This window comes from Ruditapes philippinarum, unplaced genomic scaffold (assembly GCF_026571515.1).
Source record: "Ruditapes philippinarum isolate M1 unplaced genomic scaffold, ASM2657151v2 ctg4317_1_1_1_1, whole genome shotgun sequence".
NCBI classification, from domain to species: Eukaryota; Metazoa; Mollusca; class Bivalvia; order Venerida; family Veneridae; genus Ruditapes; species Ruditapes philippinarum.
This window is the reverse complement of record NW_026863078.1, coordinates 19,100-40,920: the sequence shown is the minus strand read 5'-3', so window position 1 is coordinate 40,920 and position 21,821 is coordinate 19,100. Positions and strand designations below refer to the sequence as shown.

Here is a 21,821-nt window from a genome sequence, read left to right as displayed (position 1 = left end):
AATGGTGTTGGCGGTAATGGTGTTGGCGGTGATGATGGTGTTTGTGGTGGTGTTGATGGCGGTGATGTTGATGATGGTGGTGTTGATGATGGTATTGGTGATGGTGGTGGGGATGATGGTTTTTGTGGTTTTGTTGATGATGGTTCTGTTGTTGATGATGATGATGCTGTTGTTGGTGGTTGTGATGAGAATGGTTTTGTGGGTGATAATAATGATGAAAGTAGTGATGGTGGTGATGATGATGATGATGATAATGATAATGATTGTGTGTTGTTTGTATATTTGTATTGTGCTGTTGTTGATTCTGATACAATGACATACATTTTACATAACAACAACAGCTGACATACATTTAAATGTCTATTGATTATTAATTATATGTCTAGATAAACAGTTTACGTTCCAGTTCATTAATAATATGATATATTTTATTCATACTTACATATTTTAAAAGAATTACCAGATCATGTATATTATTAGATATACATTTTAAAAAAGAAGTATAAATTACAAATTAACTCACCTTTGTCTTGATATTTATAACTAGGTCATTATTTCCAAAATATCTATAATCAATCTTATATGATATCATAAATTAAAATTATAAATATAACATTAGAAACGAAAATATAACCTCCGAAACTTGGATTGTGTCAGTGTTAGTGAAATTAATGTTACACTTCGTATCTCTTGTGGGCGGAGTTATAAATCCATTCGACCAATGAAAACGTAGATCGAGAAAATTACTAAAATGCACTTTAATGGTATTTATCGTATCATATTTATATTTTAAGAAGAAATTGAAGATATTATGAATGACTATTACAGATAATGACTGACAAATCATTGACAATTTACAAACTTTTTTCTCCTGCTTTCATAACATGTGAATAAAGAAAAGCGCACAAAATTGTGTACCCGTGCGGGGGTGTTTACATAATATATGGTGTTGGTATAATGTTAATCTGGTATTTTGGAATAAAAAATGAATTGGGCGGTTGTATAATAATTCAAACACATTGTTATAGTTAAATAAAATGTCTCAAGCATAGTCTTGTCAAATAAATTTCGTTTCTTTTATTTTTCTTCTTTTTTTCATCTGGGCAGAAAATGTTCGATTTTTCCCTTTACAATTAACGAAGGGCATTGGGGACAACATGCAGAAAATGGGTTATAATATGCAGCTTATTGAAACAACTGATGTTTTTAAAGTTTCTTTGTAAACTTAAAACAGTCCCTTTAAAAAAAGTACGATATTCTTTTTTGTTGACTATTTATAAGTTGGCTTATATAGTAAACTAGCTGTAGGTCGTGTCGGCAATGTAAAGGTCATAAATATAGCAGGTTAATCCAAGAAGTCAATCCGTGTTCGTAAATTATTTCTGACTACATGCATTATTTCTTACCATGTACATTATTTCGGACTACGTGCATTGGTTCTGACTACGTGCAATATTTCTAACCATGTCCATTATTTCAGATTATGTGCATTATTTCAGAACACGTGAATTATTTCAGACTACGTGAATTATTTCAGAATACGATCATCATTTCAGACTACGTGCATTATTTCAGACTACGTGCATTATTTCAGACTACAATTTCATTATTTTTGACTACGTGCATTATTTCGGAACAGGTGCGATGTAAGTAATAAGGTAGAACCGTCTCCCTTCCATAAGCTAACTCAAATATCAAAAGAGGTTCATGTTGTTTTTCAAATTATTATTTTATTCATATGACAATCTTTTCTGCAGAAAGAGCGTGTTTTCGCAGCTTTCTGAAATACATGTCCTTATATAGTTAGTTAAACATATTAGTAAAGCAGATTAAATCTAGCTTCTTTCTCAGTATTTCCCAACGAACTTAAATCACAACCCTGGCCCATACTGCATGTTCCCTATTTTTAATTAATGCTATAAATCAAGAAAATTTATCCTCAACAAGGTCATGTTGGGAACATGTTCTTAGAGATTACCAAGCCTAGGTTCAAGTTTGATCCATTTTGAATGACATTCGATAGCTTCCGAGATTTCTTCCTATCTATTCACTAAATCCCCCCTATTATAAACTGTGTTTACCTATTCATTTATTAAAGAAGAGAAATAAATATTTTGAGATAACCTTAGCTAATAGATTTTATAAGCTGATAAACGAACTGATTGCTAAAAATACACGACGCTATCTGAGCCTTTATGTCAATAAAGAACAAATAGGCCTTTGATTAAATTGGACCACCAATACACCAGATAACTGCAATGACATTATCAAAACTGTCTTAATGAGGGGGTATGGGAAAGTTATGTAAAAAACCCACACCATACATTTTTATATTCATTAAGAATTTATGTCGGTAACGTCTAGGCTAAGCAGTGTGCTTAAAAACCAAACTACTCGGGAGAGGGCGTACAGTGTCAAAGATTGGCCCTTGTCCGTCCCTGTCCGTTCACCCCGTATGTCGTCTTAACCCTCGATAAGACTCTAAAAAACCCCCAGGTGAACGTGGAGCGCAATATTGTGTTTCCAAAACTATCCTAGCCCTTTCTGTAGACTGCCTACACTGATTGGCATAGTTTTTTTTCATAAAATTGGCCAGGCAGCATTTACAATCATTCCGTTTCAAATAACCTATAATTTCTTATTAGTGTCTTTTTGTTTGAAAATAACACACCATATAATTAAAGTCATATGACTACCTCGAACAAAAGTCCTTACTATTTAGCTTGCGCATGTGACCATGTACTCTTTAACTAAGAATATCCAACCCCAAAATCATTAATACGTTCAATATTGTTTTAAATGCGTTTCAAATTGTTGTAAAACCTAAATCATTCCAATGAACGTCATTATAGATTGTTATACCACTGATATATAATTTATAACCCTCTTATATGCCTCTCGGTAGCGAAAAGCTGCCGCAACATGTTTCAGTGAAAAATTAACTGTCAAATTATTTATGCTGGACGCAGAATGACAAATGACATTGTCACTATAGTAATTATTTATTATAAAAACCAAAAAACCGAGATGAACTTGCACTGTCTTAATGTCTTTTGGTTTGTTTGTTTTTTGTTCATAGGACATGTTGTACGAAAATCTCAATGACATTTTCGTTTGCATTTTTTTCTTCTTAACTTTTTAGCTTAATTAAAATGTTCTTTTTTGTGGAGAAATTACAGTACAAAACTTTAATGGTTAAACTTGTCATATAAAACGCATGAATTAAGTACGACAGGGAATTTTAAGTACATTGGTGCAAGTAAAGACTCCGTAATGCACCAGTTGGGCCCTCCATCCAAAATATAGCGGGGCTTATGGAAGGTTAAAAACAACACTCAATTCCTTCGCCCCTCTCCTACCCCCATGCAGGCACTGCCCGGCGTGTTAATTGGGCCCAGGGTACCGTAACAATTGTCTGAAGCTTCATAATACACATGTATACGCGGTAGTCTTATAAATACATATTTTTTTGGCAATTTTTTATATCATAATTTTTATAATTAAATATGAATGTTATAAAAAATTGACAATATAATTTTCTTTTTATAATATACGCAGAGACATACAAAAATGTATATGATATACAGTATACATCTATACATCATAAAATACTCTTAATTTAAATCTGACTTATAAACCCAATAGGTTTATCTAGTTACTTTTTAGTTACTATAAGTACATGTGTCACTATAATAAAACTATAATTATACTGATAAGTATACATACAGACATTTATATAGTAACCAATAATCGCGCAGTATATGTTTATCGATAAATATCGTATTTTATATACTCTCGTAAATATGACTCATAATTTTCAACCGGCCGCGTGGCCTAATGGATAAGGCGTCTGACTTCGAATCAGAAGATTGCGAGTTCGAGTCTCGTCGTGGTCGTACTTTTTTAGTTATTTTTTTCAGACAGTGTGTTACATTCTAGAAGTCATATAAATACTATATTTCAGCATTAAATATCAATATATTGTACTTTAAATTGTTAATTATGAATATTGTTGGTTACGTTTGTTTGTTGTGATATCTAAAGCAATTCAACAATTTCTTCTAATATCAGAAATAATTTTAAAGGAACTCCACTGAGGTTCGCAACCCTAAAAACACAAAACTTGAATTTCTTACATAGATCAGCTGGGGGAACCTAAAACAAAATGATATTCAAAAGATAATGGAACAATATAGTCAGAGAAAAATTCAATATCGCATTTTTGTACTATTTTATTAGCTCGATTTGTAACGCTTTTCAATTTTTGGTCATTTCTTAAAATATAAATAGTCATTCTGAAAAGAAAAATAAAACAACAGAGTGAGCGAATGATCTGAAATTTTGCACAGAGACTTAAGTCATCGAATAGAATTTTTATCTTTAAATAAATTATTTCCAGTCTCATAGTCCCAATATGTAACAAAACCCTCAGTGGAGTCCCTTAAATACATAAATTTATCAGATTTACAACAGCAGTAGCATTTTGCATATTTGAATGATTTCAAAATCGCAAGTTTAAGTAATTTACAAATAAAATACTAATAAACATACATTCAAATTTGACCAGCGGAACACTATACATGTATATAGAAGTAGCCTCTTTTTCAAGGCACAAAATTTTCACTTGAGTTTAATTTATCTGCTATTTATTGTAACTTGATCTTTACATTATCGCCATTTTGAGGTCATTTCCAATACAATAATGATATTAAACGAGGATAAAAAACTTCTATTAATTCAAAGCGGATAAAAACCTTTATTAATATTTGGGCTATAATGAATGTGACAATCCGCCTTGATCACCTGTTTACTTGGGCGGCTGGGCTTTTGTCCGAGAGAGCTATGTCCGTTTCCCATTTACTTGCTGATTTTCATATTTTGTCAAAACTTAGAGACCTAAATATTGTAAAAATCGTGAAATATCTATTAAATAGCGCACCATAACTTTATCAGATACTTTTATTATCACAGATAGCTCTGTAACTTTATTGTACCCGATGTTGCGGTACATACCCTGCTGTTGTTGGAATTTATACGATACTTGGTCAAACTTGACCATATGCTACCTTTGTTGACCAACATACTTGTCATGGTCATAACAATTGTAATAATCTCCCATACCACTTGTTTAATTATCTCCGCTTATCAAATCCATAGACAAATGTTAGTTGATAATAAACCATGTATAATGGTAATAAATGGTGATATAATGGGGGTATTCAGGTATTTGTATCTTGGATTAGCCTCCTAATTAGTGTTCAGGCCGCAGACGACCGCACATTGACATGATAAGAGCAGCGTCATCAGAGATACAGGAATGTCTGTCACTGTGGTCTTAAAATAAGAAAATGATACAGAGGAACTCATGCCGGGTGCTGAATTTGTACAGGGACCGAGATGGCTCGTTTTAAGGCCGAGCTACAGGCCTAACCAATTCTAAACCATAATTGACCTTGGGCCACCTGGATCTTATATTGTTACAAATGAACACATACGTATAACTTTAGGACTGTCACAACTGGTACTATGTCATTAATAAACATTTATTATCCGATTTTCGATATCAAGACAGACGGACGGACATACGAACGGATGAATGAACGCACGAACGAAATGGAACAAAATGAAATAAAATGCTTTGAACTAATGAACGAACAGACTAACAAACGAACGCTCTAGCGAACAGAAATAAAAACGAATGTAGATTAAACTTTAGTTTATACCATATTGTCACTTTTTTCCGGTAGACGGACAAGTTTAGGCCTCTTTTTTGCCATCTAAAAACTATCTTATATATCAAAACTAAAATGTGTCGAAAAAAATGTTTACCTTTACTGTATTGTTATTTTATTTCCAGGACTTCTTTTAATCCAAGCATTAAGTCCACTTTATTTTTTATTTCAAGATTTACTGGAAAAGAAACAAAAACGCTAGGATGGCTAATTCAAATTACCAATACCACTTTTACCGCCATCGTCTGCACGTGCGTTTGTGACAACTGACACTTTTTGCTTTGCAGGCGACACTGTTTTGAGGTGACGCCAACACATGGGACAGACATGTGAAACCGGTGCACGACGTTAAATAGAATACGACAATTAAAGAATTGAAGAAATGGTCGAATACGACAATTTATAGAATGTACATTTGATATAATAAAAAGATAATGCCGAATTTCATCGAAATGGTGTCTTCGGACGGGTCAGAGACTTATGTTACATCTAGCTCTGCGGACAGGATGACAATATAGTTTCTGTAAGAAAATTTAAATTTGACTTAAAGACTTAAGAATGTTTGCAAAAGCCAGAAAACGATATGTAAATAATATAAAAATGATAAAAAATATTATAATAAGATATTTTATTATATACTTATAAAAGAAACATTGAGAAATATTGATGAAATAAAATGCGTATTTTTCATTTTCCGTATTATCACTGAAACAATATATAACTACAGTAAAACATATTTTCCGTATTGTCACTGGTGTCTTGCCGGACTACTCTCCTGTAAATTCAGCCAAAACACAACAGTTAAAGGGAAGTCTTTCAAATTGTAATATCAAAAAAGAGATTATTTTTATTATTATTATTATAATACACTTCGCATTTTTGTTTTAAACATAATATATATACAAAAAAGAGAGAAAAAGTAGTTTATGCAATCAACTTTTTTTCTTGTAATATATCAACAACATTGGTGTTGACGCCAAACCACGTTTGTTTTGGTTTAGACAGCTAGTCTGGCGCGGTCTCTTTGATAAAGTGCTAGTTGAGAAAGTTAATCTTTACACAATGCATTCTTGATCGTCACTGTTATCACCTTTTTTTATCGATTACTTTGATGGTATTTACTAAACAATCAAGGTTATTCACACATGATACCAATAACAAACAAACCAAACGGATCAAAAGTTATATGTATTTTGCGCTGGTTTAGAAATTAAGGGGTCACAGATTCGATCACCCGCTTCAACATTAACTATATTCATGGTCTTATGGACGATACTTAAAACCCGCGTATGTATTGTTGCTTTACAACGGACGTGCCAAAGAGCCAGGGCAGTCCCTGTAAGGGGCAACTGCTAATTTAAAAAATAAATAAATAAAATAAACAAGTAAAATAAAAATAATATGAAATAAATAATAATGTAAATTAAATTAAAACAGAAGAAGGGGAAACTAATTTATTTATGTTTATTTATGGTTTATTCTTAGGAATAAGAGACATGCATCACTTTCGTTATTCTTTTTAAAGGGTATCAATTTGTATTATATGACTTTTTTCTATTTTTATACATATACGTATCTTTCAATTTATTCTTATTTTTTATACATTTTGTTGGATTTCTATTCAATATAATTTCTAAAATTTTGGATTCATAAAAAAAAAGTTCGCAAAACATCGACAAATATATGTTTAAAACTGGTAAGACTATATAATTAAACATAAAGATGTATCGTCGCTACTTAAAATTGCAAGGGAGATAAACTCGCATTGAAATATATTTTGTCTGATAAAGGTTGTGTCCCTTCAATCAAATTTATTTTACAGAGCAAAAACTTACAAAGGACAAAAAATGAACTTTAAGAATGTCCATGTTTTTTTTTTAAACTACTAGTTCATTATATCACCACAAGAAAGATCCATGTAACAAGCCGCTCAGAAAGATATTGTCGTATTTTTTGTCGCTGGTCCGGAATGTCGTCTGCTTATAATTATATTGTCTTGTACATCAACTAAATGATCACCCTATTACGATAAACGACTCACACGGATATCAGTGACATGCACTATCAGCAGATTCATCAAAACAGCAGTTTCTGCAAATTTTGATACATATATTTTGATATATATATAGATCTATGCCGATTTTCAAACGGGAGCTAATTAAAGTGTTTATTGAGAATTTCTGTTGTCTTTTTCAATTAAACTGCCTAGAACTACCCATGAGACCAGTGCAGACCAAGACCAACCAACGCAAAGTTGTTATGCGGACAAACTCATGAATGCGTGGCTATCACAAGCTAGGTTTTACTGTAACCAGTTGGATAGTTATAAGTTAATAATTTTCTTGACAGTTGATTTGATGTGTCATGATTAAACACCAGCTGGATTTATAATTACTTTTTTGTGAGGCCGAACATATTTGGTTCTGATGGCTGTATTTACTGGAATATTAGTTTAAACGTATTTATTTTAGCTTGATTGCGAAACAAGTTCTTGAAACTTATGTTAATCAATTTTGAGTCCGTATTGGTATTTTATGAGGCAACATAATAATATGAGAAAACATACCCGAGTAGGGCTCAAACCCATAATCCCTGGGTTGTGAGACAGACAGCTTAACCACTAGGCCACCAATCCCCTTTTTAGAAATATTTTCTGGAAAATTAAAAAAAAATACCATCGAAGATATAAAAATATGTAGTAATGCGGATATTCAACATTATCTAGACTTCAAATGTCATGAATGATGCAAGAATGAAAACAAAAATTTAAAAGCAATAAGTATAAAAAAAGAGGAAATAATCAAATGTTTACTATTAAAGACCCATAATCCCCGAGAAATGCTTTTATTCTTAATTCTTAAAAGCTTTTTATTTTATGTTTACTTTTATAGTTCGGAGCCATCAATTTTTTTTTGCTTTTTTGGCAATTATTTTTACAATTATAGTGATTTAGTATTTTGTATGGAAATCAAAATAATACTTTGTTAAAATTTTGTTACTTTTGTGACAAATTATTTCTCATTTATAGCTACCTTTTTTGGTAACTAGCATCTAACATGCTCCAATACCATTTTTAAGATATTATAAAACTCACGTTTGCCATTTCTAAGGAAGTAAAAATTTATTCGTTTTTGAGGCATTCGTTCATAGCATTTTACAAGTTACTAAAACACTAACATTTTTTATAATTGGCCTTAGGTAGCTGGCAAATAATAATATTTTATATATTTTCATATATAGACAATTAAAGCTTTCGGAAAGATAGAATATTTTGTTAAATACAATTTGGATATTGTTTGAGGTAAGGTTATTTTTTCAGTTATCTTTCAAAACATTTTCTTCAAAAATGTATGTCATTATATTTCTATTCACGTTATGATATCATTATAACTTATTTGATTTCACTCTATTTTGAATAAAAGTGAAAAGTGTTAAGTAGTTTCGAGAAATGTATATTTTTTTTTATATATTTTATAATCTTTTATTAAAGGAATTTATAAACTTTTTTTTATGTGTTTTCATTGAGAAGACGATAAAAAGAACAGAAAAAATATTTGTGTGTAATGTTAGATTTTATTTCTGTGCAATTATTACATTTAGTACAAAAGTGATTCTTGGAGACTGCGCACATTTCGTAAAGACAATTTATTCATTTATTAAAACTGGTTTTTGACTATCGTCAATTATTGCATTTTACACATAAGTGACTCTTGGAGACTTTGTGCCATTTCGTAATTAAATAATATTCTTTTATTAAAACTGTTTTTTTTAAACATTTTTATTTTTTTCCCACAGATGAGGGCGTTTCTAGCTTGTATAATAGTTGTTTTGCTAAGCGACGTGTTCTGCGCCAGCTTACCTCTACCCTCGAACCTTCAGGACGAGGGAAGCAGGTTCGACTCTGCCATTGCCGGTCACGAACGTGTCCGAGATGTAGCACATATGAAGAACACTCAGATAAGAAGAGAGCGAAAATTTTCAAGTTTGAAAAAATATCTAGAAAAACAGAATGGAATTGAAAGGTCGATGACAGACGCGCACGTGCGAGTCAATGGAGAAGCTCGGGACAGAAGGCAAATTTTAAGATCATCTCTTGATTTGGTAGAAGCGCCGATGGAAATACTCAATGCAGAGCGAACGAAAAGAGATGCAATCAGACCAATAGTCAAACGAAGCTTTTCTAAATCCGGTAGGATGCGAGTTCGAATTACCAACAAGGATGGGAGCATACGCTCTTTCAGAAAAAGGAGATCCCAGTAGAAACAAAATAATCTTTTCAGCAGACTCATCGCAACATTTTTTTTCTTGAACACGTTAATTCTAAAAATGAACTTAAAAACAAATTTCAACAAATTATTTTGTAAATGTAAGAAGATCCTCAGCAATATAAAAAGCTGTATTATTGCCTTAATAAATCATAAGATATAAAAAAGATTAAATGCGTTCTGTTGTTTTTCCCGGCATGCTAGTTATGATGAGTCATTTCGTCTGCAGTCGCACAAAATTCGGCCCTTTCCATCAATCTTTGGATAAGTTTTAATGCAATATCGGTAATCGTCGATGTGTGCCGAATGCATGCGTCCGGCCGTTAACAATTATTTTTTTTAATCTAGTCTATCTAAACTATCTATCTGTCTCAGAAAAACTTCCTACTTAAAACGCGTGTAAATTCGACATATTTCTTCAATGCGACAATGGTCAACAATAAAAACCAAGTTTCAGAAATGGCGGAAACTGTCGAATTCATACGAGATCGTATTTAAGTGATTTCCTCGAAAAGGAGTTCCCAAAGAAATTCATGGGGGATTTCTATGCGTAGATTAGATAACGGTTGTCCAATGCAAAACATGGCGTTTAAGAATACCGTGGATTTTTAGGGTCAAGTGACACGTGTTATATATGTTTTGATTGGATTTACGTCACACCGACACAGTATAGGTCATTTGGCGACGTTCCAGCTTTACTGGTGGAGGAAGACCTCAGGTTCCCTTCCGTGAATTATTTCAGGCACGAACGGGCATCTGAGTAGAACCACCGACGTTCCGTAAGCTAGCTGGATAGCTTCCTCACATGAAAGAATTCAAAGTCCCTGACGGAATTCGAACCCACCAGCGGTAAGGGGTGTAATTTAAGATAACACTGCTACAATGTATAATTTGTATAACCAGCATTCACTCTTGTTGATTTTTGAATTTGATACAAGCATAACCTTTTCTCACTTTTGGCATATTTAGGATATATGGGAGCTTTCCGGCTTTAGTGGGAGAGAAAGACCTCAGGTGCTCCTTCCTGCATTATTTATTTCAGGTTATTTAAGCGAGTAGCGCCACGGACCTTCTGCAAACTTCCTCACATGAAAGAAACCAAAGTCCCTGGTGGGATTCGATTCAAAAGCGGCTAGAGGTCAGTGGTTCGAAATCAGAGATCTTAACCACAAGACGACCCAAGGAAGCCTCTGTGCTTTTGACTTAAGACCTACAGCGATATTGGTGTCGTCAATAACGAGCTTTATCCCTAGAATTTCCAAGTCAAATACCTGTGAGAAACAAATTCCACGTGAAACAGGATGCCAGTTGAAGGCTATATTAAATCTATGTAAAACATATAATTTTTAATAATGATACAATATCTATGCTTTGGTGCGGTTTGTATTCGTTTGTATTTTTATGGTTGTATTGTTGCAGTAAGGTACTTTTAATTCACCAGAGCACAGTTCAGCCATCGCATCGTTCCAGGACAGGCTGTCTATCAGTTAACCAGTACTAGTTGCCCTCACCTACGCGAGAAACTGATAACTTTTGTGCATACCAGAGCAGAGGTACAGTGCGGATGACTATAGAATGGAATTCATGATCAATCACGACGAAAGTGATCTGCACCGTCTGGGAATCGAACCAGAGTCACCCGATCCACAGTTCAACGCTCTACTCTGAGATAAACGGACCGTATCATATGTACATGTATTTAATTAGTTTTGGCGGACTATATGACCCAGAATGAATGTTAGTTTATAAATACGACCCGAGCTTGATTGTGACGTAAGCTTACGCTCGTTTGAACCTCTCTCACATAGTGATGGTCCGATTGTCGCCGCTATCCGATTATAGATCGGTATGTTGATAATGTCGCCGACATCGATTGTGGTCGAACAGAATCGATTGTCGCTTATTGTTAATTTTTGTTCCTTTGTGGTAGTTATTTTTCGTAGTTTTTTAGCTTTGCGCTATTTAATTTGAATACTCTTCAATCTTCACGAAAACATCATCAAATGTCTGGAATCATTTTGGTTTCCACAAGATGAATATTTAAGGACCCGCTACCCGTGATGACTTGGACAAGGCTAAAGTTGTGTGCAAGCTTTGTGGTAATGGATATGCAAATAAAGGAACCTCACCCGTTTAAATTAAAATCGGATTCTGATACTGTATTTTACTGTAACAATCTTCGTTACTCTGTACATTTATAATGTTAAATAATAAATTTAAAAGGCTTCTAAACTTATATTTACCATGACACCATTTATGGTACGGCGATTCTGTTATTAAAAATGAAATAAAATAATTAAAATTTTTATGTGAAATGGTAACTTACATTTTTATTCCTGATCATGCATATTAAATTAATTTATTAATCACATTGATACATTTTATCAATTATTGATAGCAGTTATTTATTTATTATAATTTATATGACCATGAATAGTTCCCACAGGAATGGGAACCCTGAATCTCAAAATTTCCTTAGTTTGACCATATTTATTTTAGCTCGATTGTGAAATAGGCACTTAAATAAAAACTTTATTTTTGATTAAATAATTTAATGCTGGCAACAGGGACACATTGATTTTTCTGAATATGAATATGAAAACAACATTACATGTATGTAAACTGTGTCCTGACTGAAGAATTTGTATTTTGTAATACGTTAAACAGACAATTAGATAAAACATTAATTTATATTAAATAAAAGTTATAATGATTTCTTTTTTCTAGTTAGTTATGCTGGAAAACATTCAGTCCGATTATTCCGATTAATTGATCGGAGAGCCTGTCCGATTGTTCCGATTAATCGATTATGAGTTTGTCTTTCGATTCCCAACACTACTCTCACATCTGCGTCCCGAGATCAACCAGCTCCTATGTTATATAAGGTCACATGGTCATGACCCAAGAAGATCTCGAACCCACGACCCCTCGGCGGAGAGACAGACCTGAATTATACCAGTCCCTTGTATTTTTACATATATTATCATGATAAAACTTAGTGGCAAATCTCAAATCTTCATAAACAAGCACATCTGTCATTATGTTAAACAACAGTTGGTGTAAATTCAGTCGCAAAAAAATCAAATATCTATTATAATACGATTGAAATAAATGAAAACAGTGAAAATATAATTATTGTAATTATTGTTTTAAAACGTGGCATACGTAGTTTGATTTTCAGTTGCTGAAGTATAATCATCAGTAACACAGTGCCATTGCGGAGTTTAAAATTTTGTTATTTGCGTATTGAAAGTAAGCTTTTTATTTGTCTTTTTTGTAATTATTTTAGTTTTTGATTGATTCATTTGATATATATTATTTAATTTTACTCGTGTATGGATTTTTTTTATCAAGAATATTGTATTTCAACATTTCTTTCCTATTTTATATTGAATTAAATAAATTCGGTAGTCAAACTCTTGACTGGAAATTTGTGATACAATAAGGTAGGTAAGATATAGTGTTACCTAGATGGTAAAGAATTACCAAGATAAATAATAAGAATCGTTTCCAAGATGGTAAAGTGTTACCAAGATAGTAAAGTACCAAAATGGTATAGTTTACCAAGATGATAGAGTGTTACCAAGATGTTATAGCGTTTCATTTTGTTATCAACATGTTACAGTGTAACCAATATGGTATTATGTTAAAAAAATGGTAACAAGTTTGTATACTTTAACTCTTTTTCAGCATATAACTTTTCTCATTTACGTATTTATTTAAGACATATTTTAATCAATATAACTTATTTTTTTGTACAGATATGACCTCGTTAACGGTCGTTGTCACCTTGATGGTGGTTTTGACGATATCAGGGTCACCTCAGGGAGTTCAAGGATCGCTGGAAAACCTTAATCGTAGAGCTCCCGGAGCGAGTATAAAACCCAACAGGTTCGCTCCGCTACAGCGAAAATACTTAGGTGCTCACACAGACCACAGCAAAAATCTTGTAGGCAGAGCCCTTTCCAAGGCATCGCATGACATACACCTAAAAGATCAGGAAATCGATTTCGGTGAAGCGAACCCCTTTCTTAATAGAGAAGCTCGTGCAAGGAAAAAGGCAGCCAGGAAAAAGGTTGCTAGAAGGTATGAGGAGACCGATTTCAATCCTGCAAACAATCTACTGAATCGAGAAGCTCGTGATGGCAGGGCCCTTTCCAAGGCATCGCGTGACATACACCTAAAAGATCACGAAATCGATTTCGGTGAAGCGAACCCCTTTCTAAATAGTGAAGCCCGTGGAAACGAAAGGTTAGCAAAGAAAAAGGTTGCTAGTAGGTTTCTGGAGACCGATTTCAATCCTGCAAACAATCTACTGAATCGAGAAGCTCGTGCCGGACCAGAGAAGAAGAACAGGAAGAAAGGTTTATACTAGACATACTATGTACAGTTTTACCGACCAGTGGCCTCACATACCCCTAAACCTTTGATAAATTTGACGAAAGAACGGCCATTAACTTAAATATTTACTAGTATTCCTTAACAATCTAAGATTAGATTAAAGTACTCAATTGAAGTTTTTTTGACATAACAGTTGTAAGAAATTCAAATTTTATATTTTTAGGCATTTGGTCCTCAGTGGAGCTCCTTTATTCTGACTTTGAATTTCTGATCATAAACTTTCTATAAAAGAATTCAATGATACATATAAAATACCTTTATTTGTTTGTCAAATAAGTTTCAAATAAGTTTCTAAAAGGACTTCTTATATCTGTAATGTAGTTCAGCTTGAATGAATTAAACTGCAAAGCATTATGAAGTTTTGTTCTTATTTCAATGTACATGTTATGTATTTGAAAAAAAGGTTTGGTAAAATCATTTAAATTAACACCTGTTCATGTCTAAATAAAAACGCACTTGTAAGTACCGTCCGAAGTGGTTCGAGTCCGGTTATCAAAAACAAATAATTTGCAAAATGATTGCAATAAACGGAAGGGAAATGATGATTTCAACAGATGGTAAAACTTCGAAAGAAGACGGTTTGATCAGATATAAGTTTGTGCCTGAAATAGTGTACAGAGGGGCACATGAGGCCTTCCTCCACCAATAAAGCTAGAAAGTCGCCATATGACCTATACTGTGACCCCCTCACACGTACGCAAAATCAAAGAACTGACGCAAATATATCCCTTGTGAATATCATTCTCGTGATCAAGTATAAAAGCCATTCTTACACATTTGTTATTCAATTACTGAACTCCAAGGAAGAATCAACAACAAAGGCACTTCGCAAAACAAAGAATTCACCCAAATTCCCTTAAAAAATGCACAATCAAAATTTTGTTTACACAATTTATTTTGCAGAAATAATGTGTAAGTAAATAAGTTATTTTTCGTGTCAATATTCTAAAAAAAAACCCACTTCATTTTACTTATAAAAGGATCCCCACCAGCACCTCTAACTATATCACCACCACTACCACAACAACCATCACCACTCACTACTACCACCACCACCACTCACTACTACTACCACCACCACCACCACCACTCACTACTAATACCACCACCACCACCACCACCACTCACTACTACTACTACTACCACCACCACCACCACCACCACTCACTACTACTACCACCACCACCACCACTCACTACTACTACCACCACCACCACTCACTACTACTACTTACCACCACCACCACCACTCACTACTACTACCACCACTCACTACTACTACCACCACCACCACCACTCAATACTACCACCACCACCACTCACTGCTACTACCACCACCACCACTCACTACTACTACTACTACCACCACCACCACCACTCACTGCTACTACCACCACCACTCACTACTACTACTACTACTACCACCACCACCACTCACTACTACTACTACTACCATCACCACCACCATCACTCACTACTACTACCACCACAACCACTCACTACTACTTCTACCACCACCACCACCACCACTCACTACTACTACCACCACCACTCACTACTACTACCACCACCACTCACTACTACTACTACCACCACCACCACCATCACTCACTACTACCACCACCAACAACAACACTCACTACTACTACCACCACCACCACCCCTCAATACTACCACCACCACCACTCACTACTACTACCACCACCACCACTCACTACTACTACTACTACCACCACCACCACACTCACTACTACTACTACCACCACCACCACTCACTACTACTACTTCCACCACCACCACCACTCACTACTACTACTACCACCACCACCACCACTCACTACTACTACTACTACTACCACCACCACCACTCACTACTACTACCACCACCACCACCACTCACTACTACCACCACCACCACTCACTACTACTACTACCACCACCACCACTCACTTCTACTACCACCACCACCACCACCACCACCACCACTCAATACTACCACCACAACCACCACTCACTACTACTACTACTACCACCACCACTCACTACTACTTCTACCACCATCACCACCACTCAATACTACCACCACCACCACTCAGTACTACTACTACCACCACCACCACCACCACCACTCACTACTACTACCACAACAACCATCACCACTCACTACTACTACTATTATCAACACCACCACTACCACCACCACTAATATCATCACCTCCACGATCAACACCGCCACAACTACCACCACCACCACTACTATCATCACCACCACTACTACCACTACACTATAACCATCAACTCCATCACAATCACCACCACTACCACCACCACCAATACAAAAACATTCAAGAAGAGAAAACTAAACGTTAAATTTATTTTTTTATTAACAAACATATGTTGTAACATCAATAAGCAGTGGTATTAAAATCGATTGATAATTGATTTATAACATATACCAATGTTTCTCAATACTGCGCGAACGTGTAACGTGTAATTCATTTGTTGATTTGTTTTTGTCAAAGGGCGTTCATCAACTTAAATAAAGGTAAGATGTTCATGTTGTTTTTGTGTAATTTTCATATTTAATTATTTAACATGTAAACATAACTTTTCCTTGCAGAATTTTCTGGTGTATAGTATGTGTATAGCAATAATAATTGCGTGACTTCCACATAACTCATAATCAAACATTTAGTTTTTTCTTCATTAAACTGTAAGCATATACATAATCACACACAGGTTGGCGATGCACGAGTCAGAGTCAGCAACCACGTGCATGTTGAGCGGAAATATAAAAAAAATTCTAACTTATTATTTTCTTGCTTTGAATAATTCTCACTTAGTATATTTTTGCTTTGAATAAAAAACAACTTACATTGAAATAGCTACATGTAATCGCCAAAGACTAGCTCTTAGCTCTACTGGTGGCAACTGCTTCTACCCACGTGACCGCGCCGTCTGATCACGGTCTGTACTGTGCGCTTTTCAGTCTGTACATATTTCAAACTTTTCCCTAAAAATAGTCATCGGAATGGTATAGTCAAGATTGAAAGATGGACAAGTCCATTTCCGATATTTAGCGTTGTTAAATTTAATGATAACGCCGAAAAAGATAACGCAGTATAAAAAAACTAGGGCTTAATTAATTTCAATCGTATTTCAGAGTTTCTGTAAAGCCTTTGATAGAACTGAAACGATCGTCTGCTCATATTTGGATCTTTATTTTGAAGGTTGTTTCCATTTTCCATACATTCACCTTTTTTTTCTAATGAATTACACACAATTAGTTAAATGCGTGTATTTTTTTGTTAACAGAAATGAACTGGCTAATGTTGGTTATTGTCATAATAGGAGTGGTCATGACTACCAGAGCAGAGGATGGTGGCTATGCGTCCATAGAAAATCGTGAGGATCAAAATGGAATTGCAGAAGAGCGCAAAATAAGGGAAATCAACAGTGCTAAAATGTCCAATCTGATAGAACCAATAGAAGCCGGCTTGAGGAACAGAAGAGACATTCAACTGAAAGAAACGCTTCGACGCAGATCTCCCGGGGCCAGTGTCAATCGCAAAAGATTCTCTAGGCGACTACGCAGATATCTTGCCGCCCACACTGATCTAAACAGAAATCTTGCAGGCAATATCCTTTCATCGCATGACATACACCGCAGAGATCAGGAATCCGATTTCAGACAATCAGATATCCTTCTGAATCGAGAATAAGGTGGCAGAAAGAAGGGCAAGAAAACTGTTACTTGAAGGGCCGTGAAGTATCTTTTGAATGAATTGAAAAGTTCAGACCATACCGCTCTGTCAATATGAAGGACCCATTACATGAAAAGGACAAATTATAATAAAAATGATCTTTTTTTTTTAGATTTTAACTTACCTTCTAAGAATCTGTATATGAATTCGAAATAAATCGACAGATATGCATTATAAATTTTCGTTTTGTCTTTATTTAAACAGTGAACATATGTTAATGTTTAGGTTAAACTATGATATTTGATAAAAAGATGATAGCAACATATGTTCATTTCCAATAATCTAAATTTTAAGTCTAGTTGTTTTGCTAATAAATATCAAATGTATTGATCCATCCCATTAAATATTTTATGGAAAAATGAAATCCATATCTATCTTTAACTTCTTCCCCCACTCATTGACCAGGCGCAACTGGTGCTATACGACGAAATAATTAACAAGAGCTGTCCTTAAGACAAGGCGCTCGACTTTTATAAAAAAACTTGCTTGAAAATGGATGGCCTCCATCAAATATTTACATTTCCAAACAATACCTTAAAAGGGTATAGGAAATATGTGGTGGGGCGAAAATCAAATAAAAAAGGGGCATAATTTTATCAAAATCCTAGTCAGAGTTATGCCTACGACGGCAAGCCTCGTTTATACCGCCTAATAGGCGGGTCCCCTCCTGGACGGATATTCCTATCTGAACTGCAACATATGAAAGATATTATTATTCTATTAAAATACGATCAGTGAACACGAGACCTGAAGGTTAAAATGATAAAAAACATTGTTTATGTGGACATTATATTTGGTAATACATAGTATAAAATATAACAAATTTTGTTCTATTTCAATTGAAAGCAGGTTTATTTACTGCAGAATCAATAAATGAATACGAAATGAATAATGATTTTCAATATTCAGTCATAAGAAAATAAATACTACAGAATGGAATAGAAAAATAAAAAAAAATAGATTCTCAAATAACTGAACTCGGAAATGCTAATATTCAATCATGCTGGTTTTCTTTTTATTTTGAAACAAACAGTTCACCGGCCATTATCAAAAGTAGCAGTGGCAGAGAAATCGATTGCAAACAAATATTTACTTAAAAATAAAGAAGAAACTTTATCAATAAAATAAGCTAAATTGCCTGTAATTTTCATCGATCTTATAACTGTCCCAAAGTTTTTGTTTAAGTTCCAAAGGTTTCCCCGAGTTTGCATTCAGTAACGAAAAACATTTCAAGTATATCAGTATTAACAGTGATATAATCTCAATCATAGTAAGTTTTATACTTTTCTTATTTTGTCTGTCGAAGATCACTTTTACTATTTTGTCTTTTACTCGCAGGCAAATATTTCATGATAAGTATCTCTGTTTCTTATTTCTACCTTAAATAAATAAAAATTCCGTTTTTATTTTTACGACTTTAATATATGTGAACACGTATGTCGTATTATCAAATTCAATTGACATATTTATTTCTGATAAATCTGATATAAACATTACCGTGCCCTTTGATAGTTGTTCGTGTTTCCAATGAAAATTTTAGGCATTTTTTTTCTTTTCAGTATTACATCGACTAGTTCTTCGTTTCTTAACAAATTTATTGATAACCAATTTTAAATATTTTAAGATCAAAATGCTAATATTGAATACGCGATAAGTTTTTGATAGGTTAAGAATGTCAGGATGCAATAAATAGCAACTGGTATAGTCGTCATCACTGCCTGCGTTAATGGAGGTGTTGTTATATTGAACTTCAATGTTTGTCAGGTCCTTCGGAATCATTGAGTCCAGCACTTAAACGCGTTGAAGATTGAGCATCGCCCAAGCCGGTGCTAGGGTGCGTGAGGGATGTTGCAATTTTTCATTATCCGTCATGTACAGACTCAATCAAACCGAGTCGGCATTTTTCATGTAATTTTGTTGTGATTTATGCTTCCGATGGATCACTCATTCTACAGATTTTGCAACCAGCTGGTATTCTGCAATGACATTTTATTTTCTATGTACAGATAATTGATTTTTCGAAAAAAAACGTGAAAAGAAAATTATTTGTTACTACATCATTTCCCTTTCTACTTTTGAGGGTTGAAAACATAAAAATATAAAAAAAATATGTTAAGTTATGCATTGACAGTTATTCATTTTTACGACAACTTCCCATATCTTAAACTTTACTTATTTAGCAAACGCATCAATATGGAAGAGGCGCGTTAGCTAATGTTATAACTCGTTGTCAAGTTCTTTTGTTACTTTAGTCTTTATATAATTACATCATATAAATGGAAACATACAATAAATTATTTATAAACTAACATTTTTGAAACAGTTGTACATAATGACTTATACTCGTACATGTAATATCAGAAAATGAACAAACTTACGTTGGTTGTTGCGGTGATGGTCATACTCACAATTTCGAGGGCGCAGGAAGAAGTTCCAAAAGCGCAGACGACACCTAAACCCACAGAAAATCACAGAGGAAATGACGCCGGTGGTTCAGATACCGAGTCACGGTTACACTCAATACATCAAAGATTCATGGCAAAAGCTGGAGAAATCCCACGTCGTAACCATAGAAACCTTGGACACCATGGAGGACATGCGCAATATTAATTGGAATGTTTACTTATTGCATCTTATTTCACATTGCTCTTTTTTGTGCTTGACATACAAATTGACATACTGATAATTAACTTTAAAAACACTTGTGACCTGATGTTGTTGCTTTTAGTAATACCTTATGGCACCAATGACGTATGAAGGTCAAATAAAGATGAATCATGGGAAATCTTCTAGTATTTCGGCTTTAACTGTACTTTCCGTGAAATAATTCATTCATTGTAGTATATTGTTTTTATTTTATATATCAATAGCAAAGCGTAATTTTATAATAGATCTTTGGATACTTTACTCGGCTGCCCTAGTATAGATGCCCTAGTACATGTATGGTGACTGTTAATGTCCCAAAGTCTAACGGGAAGACAAAAACAATTTTATTTTATATTTCATCAACATCTTTAAGTTTGTATGATAAAAATCATGCATGAATAGTGTTTTACACAAACTTAAAGATGTTACGTTGTAAAAATACTTAGGGCCACCTTTGAATAATTAATTTATTCTTGATGTACAAACTATTTTTTCTGAACCACAACATCCATATATTCGTCCACCATCATATGAAACTAGGTTTTTTATTTAAAAGATAGGCTTTTAACTATCAAAGTAATAGATCCTTAAAATTTACATGAAATCTTTTTCTTGAGTGAGGAACAAGCAAACTCAGACATCCTTTCAAAACTACAACAAGAACATTCACGTGTCGCCTCATGATAGTCAATTGCAAGGCAAAAACGGTTTTTATTAAAGGGCCATAACTCAGTCAAATGTTATTCAACTGGGAAACTTGTGTAATATGCACAGTCAAATTCTTGAGCTACTAATCAATCCTGTTAAGTTTCTTTGAAATTGCACAAGTGGTATAAATGAGAAGTCCGGAAAAAATCATTAAAGGCCACATCTCTGACAAAAATCATTGGACCGGAAATGCTGATGGTATGCACAACTAGACTTGGTATTATTCATTCCTGTATTGTAAAGTTTAGATAAAATTGCACAAGTAGTTTCTGAGGAGTAGTCCCGACAAGTTTTGTGACAGATGGA

General features: G+C 34.1%; 1 protein-coding gene, 1 long non-coding RNA gene and 1 other non-coding gene across 3 annotated transcripts; all 3 read left to right on the top strand.

Moving 5' to 3' along the window:
* The first annotated feature begins 3,823 nt into the window (after positions 1–3,823).
* Positions 3,824–3,896, top strand: Trnar-ucg (transfer RNA arginine (anticodon UCG)). The gene has a single exon. It is a non-coding gene; the product is annotated as a tRNA-Arg (tRNA).
* Positions 3,897–13,093: 9,197 nt separating this feature from the next.
* LOC132721076 (uncharacterized) lies at positions 13,094–14,752 on the top strand. Its single transcript, XM_060705326.1, has 2 exons — positions 13,094–13,249; positions 13,759–14,752. The coding sequence occupies exon 2, from the start codon at positions 13,761–13,763 to the stop codon at positions 14,370–14,372; it is 612 nt and encodes a 203-aa protein (XP_060561309.1). The 5' UTR covers positions 13,094–13,249; positions 13,759–13,760; the 3' UTR covers positions 14,373–14,752.
* Positions 14,753–19,333: 4,581 nt separating this feature from the next.
* Positions 19,334–20,988, top strand: LOC132721075 (uncharacterized). The gene is made up of 2 exons (XR_009624421.1): positions 19,334–19,431; positions 20,523–20,988. It is a non-coding gene; the product is annotated as an uncharacterized LOC132721075 (long non-coding RNA).
* Positions 20,989–21,821: the final 833 nt, after the last annotated feature.